General features: G+C 45.7%; 1 protein-coding gene across 3 annotated transcripts in view; it reads left to right on the forward strand.

Moving 5' to 3' along the window:
- Positions 1–7,263, forward strand: part of KDM3B (lysine demethylase 3B) — an 84,512-nt gene extending 77,249 nt beyond the window's left edge. For all 3 annotated transcript variants that reach the window (XM_008954713.7, XM_034960581.3, XM_034960580.3), the window contains 4 exons: positions 61–200; positions 478–654; positions 1,654–1,788; positions 5,862–7,263. In XM_008954713.7, coding sequence (XP_008952961.4) covers positions 61–200; positions 478–654; positions 1,654–1,788; positions 5,862–5,942 — 533 coding nt within the window. In that variant the 3' untranslated portion in view covers positions 5,943–7,263. The remainder of the gene's footprint in view (positions 1–60; positions 201–477; positions 655–1,653; positions 1,789–5,861) is intronic.
- The last annotated feature ends 1,946 nt before the right edge of the window (positions 7,264–9,209 follow it).

A 9,209-nucleotide genomic window follows, 5' to 3' on the forward strand; every position in this document is an offset into this window, starting at 1 on the left:
TTTCACTCAGTGGTACTGAAATGGCTGACTACATTGAAAGTGTCATTTTGCTCTTTTCAGAGGTACTCAAGACAATTGACGAGGGAGATGCCGATGAGGTGACGAAGCAGAGGATTCATGATGGAAAAGAGAAGCCAGGTGCTTTATGGCACATCTATGCAGCCAAGGATGCAGAGAAGATCCGGGAGCTGCTCCGAAAGGTACGCCCCTGGGTGGGCTGTGCTCCCAGCTCACATATCAAGAGTCTGGTTGCTGAGACACCCTATCTAGGGTTTCTCATGTAGAGTCCCTTGGCATTAAAGACCTGTTGGCCATGATACCTCTGGTGGAAAAGCCCAAAGGCTTGAATCCACACGAAGAGGATGTTGACTAGAATAAAGTTTTGCTATCCCCACCCCATCTTAGGACATTGCTGCAGCAAGTTGGATTTATGCTGTTAATGATTTTTAATTTTCCCATCTTTGATTATGGCTTCAGGTTGGAGAAGAACAAGGCCAAGAGAACCCCCCCGATCATGACCCAATTCATGACCAAAGTTGGTACCTGGACCAGACCCTCCGTAAGCGACTCTATGAGGAGTATGGCGTGCAAGGCTGGGCTATTGTGCAGTTCCTAGGTGATGCTGTTTTCATACCTGCTGGAGCCCCACACCAGGTGGGTTCCTGCTTGTGGGTTGGGCTGAACAGTTCCATGGGCTTTCTTATTTCTGCTTTTCTTGCTAATCTACCAAGAGATTTAAGTAGCTGGATTGGACTGATCTCTCTTATGCTGCAACTTATTTTATGCTTTTATTTTCTTCCTTGTAACATTAAGGCTCATTTAAAAAATTTTAAACAGGCCGGTCCTGGTAGCTCAACGCCTGTAATCCCAGCACTTTGGGAGGCCGAGGCGGGTGGATCACCTGAGGTTGGGAGTTCAAGATCAGCCTGACCAACATGGTGAAACCCCATCTCTACTAAAAATACAAAATTAGGCGGGCGTGGTGGCACATGCCTATAATCCCAGCTACTCAGGAGGCTGAGGCAGGAGAATCGCTTGAACCCGGGAGGTGGAGGTTGCAGTGAGCCAAGATCGCACCATTGCACTCCAGCCTGGGCAACAAGAGCGAAACTCAGTCTCAAAAAAAAAAAATTTAAACAATGCAAGCTATTAAAGAAAAAGTGACAAGTCCTAGCTCAGCTACTTGTAGCATACTTTTCTTATCAATCCCCTTATCCTACCTTCCCAATCTAGTTTCTTTCCTCAGAGATAGCCTACTGTTAACAGTTTGGTGTATATTTTTCCAGAACATTTTCTGTGCAAATACTGATATTTTTATGTATTTCTTTTTTCCTTTTTCTTTTTTTTTGTTTTTTTGGTAGAGACGGGGTTTCACCATATCACCGTATCAAGCCCAGGCTGGTCTTGAACTCCTGAGCTCAAGCGATCAACCTGCCTCGGCCTCCCAAAGTGCTGGGATTACAGGCATAAGCCACTGCACCTGGCCATTGCTTTTATTTATACATTTGCACTTACAGCTTTTCTGTGTTGTTATAAAAATGGAAATATTATACCTATTTCTCAAGGGTTTTTTTAACTATATCATGGACATTTTCCATATATTATTGAATCTCTAATGTCTGATATTTCTCCTCTGCACTTTGCCCTTCTCAGGTTCACAATCTATACAGTTGCATAAAAGTAGCAGAAGACTTTGTATCTCCAGAACATGTAAAGCACTGTTTCCGCCTGACTCAGGAATTCAGGCATCTCTCTAACACTCACACAAATCATGAGGATAAACTGCAGGTAAATAACTCCTCCCTCTACCCCACTCTGTCTTCTCATTGCATACTCACATACATTACGCAGAAAGCACATTCTCCTTTCTGAGGGTATTCTCCGAAGGTCTAATTGTGGAGGAGAAATGATGCAGGGAAGAAGTTTGGGGATATGGAGTCCTTTTAGGAAGCATTTAATTTTTTTTTAAGTTTTTCTTCTTTTTTACAAAAATTAGCAGGGCATGATGGCGCATGCCTGTAGTCCCAGCTACTCAGGAAACTGAGGCAGGAGAATTGCTTGAACTGGGAGGCGGAGGTTGCAGTGAGCTGAGATCATGCCACTGCACTCCAGCCTGGGCAACAGAGCAAGACTCCCATCTCAAAAAAAAAAACAAACCAAAAAACAGTTTTTCTTCTTTTTAATAGAATGGGGTCTATGTTGCCCAGGCTGCTCTCAAACTACTGGGCTCAGGAGATCTTCTCACCTCAGCTTCACAAAGTACTGGGAATACAGGTGTGAGCCACTGCTTAACCTAATCATTTCTGTTGTGACAGTCCTCATTTCTGTCCATTTCAGAGTTATAGTATTACAAGTGTTAGTAACTAACTAGACTGACCTCCCCAAACAGGTGGAAAAAGCACTATGGCAGTGTGTTCTAAGCATGTTTCTGAGAAGAAATATTGCGCTGAAGCTGCTTCTCATAGCAGATTTCTATGCAGACTCAATTTCTTAGAGCTCTGCTAGGGATTACAGTTCATGTCCCTAAGAACTGTATCCCCTTGTAGAGCAGAGCTGAACAATCAGATTAGGTTTCCTCTGCTCTTGAAATGGATTGGAATTTTAAGGGCAGAATTTCATCATTAATACACTTAGGTACTTTAGTTGCATAAAAAGAACAAAGAGGGCTGGGCGGGTGGATCATGAGGTCAGGAGATCAAGACCATCCTGGCTAACATGTTGATACCCCATCTTTACTAAAAATACAAAAAATTAGCTGGGCGTGGTGGCATACACCTGTAGTCCCAGCTACTTGAGAGGCTGAGGCAGGAGAATCACTTGAACCCGGGAGGCAGAGGTTGCAGTGAGCTGAGATCACGTCACTGCACTCCAGCCTGGGTGACAGAGCGAGACACCGTCTCAAAAAAAAAAAAGAATAAGGAAGCAGAATTCTCTAGGCTTTCACTGTGGCCTCTTTTCTTCTGGCATGCCTGTGGCTCAAGTGTATCTTTTTTGGTTGTTGATAGATCAGATTGAAGAGGTTTTGGAGTGCAGTGGCGTGATCTCGGCTCACTGCAAGCTCCGCCTCCTGGGTTCATGCCATTCTCTTGCCTCAGCCTCCCGAGTAGCTGGGACTACAGATGTCCACCACCACGTCCAGCTATTTTTTTGTATTTTTAGTAGAGACGGGGTTTCACTGTGTTAGCCAGGATGGTCTTGATCGCCTGACCTTGTGATCCGCCTGCCTCGACCTCCCAAAGTGCTGGGATTACAGGCATGAGCCACTGCGCCCACCTGAAGAGGTTTTTCTTAATTGCTGGTAGATTCAATCACCTTCAACTCTGAGTCTGATGCACTTTTCCTTTCTTTTTTTTTTTTTGAGACAGATTCTCAGTCTGTCACCCATGCTGGAGTGCAGTGGCATGATCTCGGCTCACTGCAACCTCCACCATCTGGGTTCAAGCAATTCTCCTGCCTCAGCCTCTCGAGTAGCTGGGATTACAGGCACCTGCCACTGTGCCCGGCTAATTTTTGTAGTTTTTTAATAGAGACGGGGTTTCACCATCTTGGCCAGGCTGGTCTTGAACTCCTGACCTCATGATCCACCCGCCTCAGCCTCCCAAAGTGCTGGGATTACGGATGTGAGCCACTGCGGCTGTTTTTTTGTTTTTTTTTTTTTTGAGACAGAGTCTCACTCTGTCACCCAAATGAAAGTGCAATGGTGTGATCTTGGCTTAACTGCTTCCTTCGTCTCCTGGGTTTAAGTGATTCTCCTGCCTCAGCCTCCCATGTAGTTGGGATTGCAGGCATGCACCACCATACCCAGATAATTTTTGTATTTTTTGGTAGAGACGTGGTTTCACCATTTTGGCAAGGCTGGTCTCGAACTCCTGACCTCAGGTGATCTGCCCGCCTCCGCCTCCCAAAGCGCTGGAATTACAGGAGTGAGCCACTGCACCCAGCCAACCATAGTTTTTATACAAAGTATAATCAATGTTGGTGTTTGTTTATTGAGATGGAGTCCCGCTCCGTTGCCCATGCTGGAGGGCAGTGGCGTGATCTTGCCTCACTGCAGCCTCTGCCTCCTGGGTTCAAGCGATTCTCCTGCCTCAGCCTCCCGAGTATCTGGAGATTACAGGCACGTGTCATCACACCGAGCTAATTTTTGTATTTTTAGTAGAGACAGGGTTTCACCATGTTGGCCAGGCTGGTCTTGAACTCCCGACCTCAGGTGATCCACCTGCCTCGGCTTCCCAAAATGCTGAGATTACAGGCGTGAGTCACCGTGCCCGTCCAACATTGGTGTTTAGATAGAATGAGAATATAAAGGTAACGTGTCACCTTATCCATAACACCTTTCCCGAGCTAGGGATGTTGGGTGTGTTTCTGCAGTCCCAGCCACTCAGGAGGCTGAGGTGGGAGGATTACTTGAGCCCAGGAGTTTTGAAGCTCTCGTGACCTATGATCACCCCACTACACTCCAGCCTGGGCAACAGACTCTGTCTCTTTATTTAAAAACAACAGGCTGGGCGCGGTGGCTCACGCCTGTAATCCCAACACTTTGGGAGGCCGAGGTGGGCAGATCACAAGGTCAGGAGTTCGATACCAGCCTGGCCAATATGGCGAAACCCCGTCTCCACTAAAAATACAAAAATTAGCCAGGCATGGTGGCGGGCACCTGTAGTCCCAGCTACTTGGGAGGCTGAGGCTGGAGAATCGCTTGAACCCAGGAGGCAGAGGTTGCAGTGAGCTGAGATGGCGCCACTGCACTCCAGCGTGGGCAACAGTGTTAGACTCCATCTCAAAAAAAAAAAAAAAAAAAAAAAGACCTTTCCTGACTACCCTGTTTAGAATAACAACTCCTGCTCCAGCACTACCAGTCCCACTTTCACTACTTTATTTTTCCTGTAGTATTTTCACCATCTGAGATACAGCTATAGATACAGATATAGATATATTTTTTTAATCTGTTACTTAACCCTACTAGAATGTAAGCTATTTAAGCTCTGTGAAGGCAGGAATTTTACATTTTACTCACTGCTTTTCCTTAGCACAATGTCTGACACATAGTAGGTATTCATAAATCTTTGTTGAAGCAATGCAAAAAAATTAATGGAGAATAGTAAAAGAGGGACTTGGATGCCCATGACCCAGCTTAAGAAATTATAGCACACATACATATACAGCAACTACATGGTTGAAGCCCCCATGTACCCTTCCCCTTTGCATTTCCCCGCTTTTCCTCCCCAGAAATAACCTCAGTTTTCTTGTCAGCCCTTTAAAAGAAAGCTGTCTTTATTCTCTTCACTTTAATATGCCTGTTCACTTTTTTCAATAACTTTTATTGTGTGTTCCAATTTCACAGGTAATATATCCAAATCAGAAAACATATAAGCACGAAGGGAAAAAATAGGCCATAATCCTGCTTTCTCCTCTTGTTTTAATGCATCCTTATTAGCTGTAGAACCTTAAGGAAGCCTCTTAACCATATAAGGAAGCAAAGTTCTCCAGGTGTTCACTGTGGCCTTAGTTTCCGCAGTTTCTCCTCTGTAAATTGGGCATGATAATAATAGAACCTACCTCATAGGATTCTGTCAAGGATTAAGCAAAGGTCCACATAAAGAGCTCAGCAGCAGCGCCTGCCCAGGACATAGTAAGCACATAAATGATGGTGATCAGATAGCCTTTCACATAACTTCATTATTCTTTTTTGAGTACACACCTCATGCCCTATGTCATTTGTAAATGACTGTGGGGATTGATACAGGAACGCACAGTCCTTTTTGGGAGTTTCCCCACTAAACCAGTAGGCTTACAGTCAAGGTAGGACGTACATTTGCGTGGGGCTGCTGTGAACTGACTTTGCTGTACACCTTCTCTAGGTGAAGAACATCATTTACCATGCAGTGAAAGATGCGGTTGGCACCCTCAAGGCTCATGAATCCAAACTGGCAAGGTCCTAGGCATGGAGAAACTCCAAGCTCCCCTGTGAAGCAGGTCTTTCACTCACAACACTTAACAGGGAACGGCAGGGCTCTTTGCTGGAGCAGAGGCCCTTCACCCAGAGCCAGTGTGGTCAGTATTCCAAACTCTCCAGCCACTCTCTTCTACGCTGCCTCAACACTGAAGGTTGACACAGGAAAGTCGTACTGTTCACACACACAGTTTGAGACTCCAAGCCAAGAGTGCCACATCCCTATCCTGTGGCCTTTTGGAAATCCAAATTGCCTGAACATGGCGGGGCTTTCCTGCACATTCTCCTGATTTGAGATTCACGGGCACACCTTTCTTTTCTTTTCCTCTTGTGCCTAGTTAAGTGGGAATGTGTTTGGAGATAGGGGAAATCACATAACTGGTACAAGTATGGGGTAATTGCTTAAACATGCCTGGTGGAAGTCTGATAGCGTCTCTGCACGTGACCTCTGACAAAGCCCATCCCAGGAGATGGGGTGAAGCCATTCCCCACACTCTCCTGTGAACACTGGAGTCTTGCAAGACCCAGGGAGAACCCACTGCTTTTCCCAGGAGGCTCCAGGATTAGGAAATGTGTGTATTTAGTGAAAAATAGGTTTGTAGTGAAATAGTTACTATTTCATGAAAGTAGATATTTTTAGAATTTTTGAAATACCACAGTTGTTTTCCTGGATTATAAGGAAAGGCACATTACATTTAGTCTTCCTTTCGATATAAAACTCTTTGAAGAAATATGATTTTTAGAAATCAGCTACCCATTATAGCACAAAATCAGCCAAAGCAGAATTTTTTAAAATTGGCTTTTTTAGGATTCTTTTTCTCCCCCTCCCATCTTAGTCTTACCTTGAGGGAACAGTCATATGAGAAGGAACTTTGTCACGTCTAAGCTGTGGTGTGTTCCCCATGTGTGTGTACAACACTGGTGACTCCAGGAACCATTTTCACCTATTACCAGTGTTCCCTGGGGACTCCTCTTAACGTTTCCAAATGGGAAGGACAGTTGATTTCCAACATGAGGTTTTTTGTTTTTTATCCAGAAATATTTTCAGCAAAACTTTCCAACTGAGTGGAGTCTGATTAAGGATTTATTTGAAAATGGTGGGATTCATTGGCCCATAGGTACATTGGAAAATGTATCTCTCTCCAGCTGTACTGTAGTGCCCTGCAGGCTGTTTATATGTTCACAGTTACTTTTTTTTTTTTAAATAAAAGTCATTTAATGTAGAATACTTTTAATTTCACTTTCTGTATTTTAATTTTGTTGAAGGGCTGATTGGGATTTCCATGTTCTTATTAAAAATCTAACAAATCTTTTTGGAGTGGACTAAATTATTTGTGTACCAACCCTTCTAAAATCAACATCAGATTGGGAGTTGGGTTGGAGATGGGGGATTCATTTCCAGGTCTTCATGACTGTGCTACACCCAGATATTTTTCTTTGCTTGTTGAGACTGTGCCATGTTAGGAGAAAGGAAAGTGCCAGGGTGAGGTCAGTATGGTTTGGGGAATTGGGGGTAAGGGGAAGGGGCCACATGAATTAGAGGGTAGAAAGAGAGACATGTTTCCCCATACTTTATGCTTTGTGAATGGAGTGGGAAAGTTGGGGTCCTCCCTTCCTGTGGCAGAGTCTGGGGGGAAGGGTCATGGTGTGTGGCCTCAGCAAAGTTGGACAGTCTGTGGTGGGATTCTTAAGCAGGCGGCCTGGCTGCCTACATGAAACGTGTGGCCATAGATCCACCTTAGAGATGGTGGGAGACACTCGTGGGATTTATCAAGCAGTAATTAAAGTGTTTCATTGTGGGGTGATAACAGACTGCATTCCAATTAGGAGATGCTTTCTGGAGAGGAAGTTGTAAAGAATAGCAAGAGGGGTTATCAGAGGCTGCTTTTCTGGAACGTTTTGGGAAACATCTTCCAAAGTGTTTCAACCTGGAAATATAATTTACCAGGTTAGAAATAGACCATTGTGTGGTTCAGGGATACTGAGCTTGAATAAGACCATGATTCTTTGAAATACACAGTTCTGAATGTGTACTTTCAGCCCAGATGGGCACAGGTTGATGCTGTGGTCACCCGAAGGATTACACCTCAACATAAAGGGTAGAGGAATGCAGAAGCTTTAAAATGGGACAGGAAAGGAGAGCAATAGGGCTGGGGGTGTTGGTGGATGGTTGGAGGTTGGTTGCTTTCCTGAAGATCAGGAGGCAGGCTAGCCTACATTCTGGATATAAGTGTCTTTAGAATCAGGACATTCACTGCCACTAGTGCTTGCTGATGGGGGTGCAACTGGAGCCCCAGGACCCTCTCGCAGCCCCTCTGTTTGAAAAGAAGGTTGACCCTTTGTTGTCAGTAATCACATTGAGAGCATAAAGCTCTGTTCCGCTGCAAAGCTTAGGAGCTGACAACCTAAAAAAGCAGACCAGCAGCCCAGTGGCTCACACCAGTGATCCCAGCACTTTGGGAGGCTGAGGCGGGTGGATCGCTTGAGCTCAGGAGTTTGAGATCAGCCTGGGCAATATTGCAAAACCCCATCTTGGCAAAAAAAAAAAAAAAAAATACAGGAATTAGCTGGTGGTGTTTTGGGCCTGTAGTCCCAGCTACTCGGGAGGCTGAGGCGGGAGGATCATTCAAGCCCAGGAGGTGTGCTGAGATTGTGCCACTGCACTCCAGCCTGAGCGACAGAGTGAGGACCTGTCTCAAAAAAACAAAACATCATCTGGTCAGGGGAGATCCTCTTTCAACGGGGTGAGAAGGAGTGGGGTGGACAGGTGCGGCTGTACCTGTGACTCAGGAGCTCAGGTGGATGTCTTCAGGGCCTGTGATGAGAGTTTGCTAGTCAGCAGTTGGGGGATGTAACCTATTTAAAGTAGGCTTCCTGGGGTCATCTTAGCAGCATGACTTGGTGGCTTTGTGACTCTCAACAGATTATTGAGCCTTAAGCTTCTCATTCCCTTATCTTCAAAATGAGGGCATTTATAGCGCCTGCCTTATAGGGTGGTCAAGAGGATTCACTGGCAACGCAGTGAAGCTCTTAGCACAGGGGCTGGCACACAGTAAGCGCCTGATGTGGGCAGGGCAGGAGGTGGTCAGGGGTCGATTTCAGGATGTAACCATGGAGACCTCCACGACAACAGCCTAGGGCTTGAAACCCAAGAAAGATGAACAAGCGATTCGAGGAAGGCAGGGCACTGAGGGTCGGAGGCGCATGCCCGGCCACAGCAGGTGCCGGGGCGGGGGCGCGCCGCCGCCGCCGCCGC

Source organism: Pan paniscus, chromosome 4 (assembly GCF_029289425.2).
Source record: "Pan paniscus chromosome 4, NHGRI_mPanPan1-v2.0_pri, whole genome shotgun sequence".
In the NCBI taxonomy this organism is placed as follows: Eukaryota; Metazoa; Chordata; class Mammalia; order Primates; family Hominidae; genus Pan; species Pan paniscus.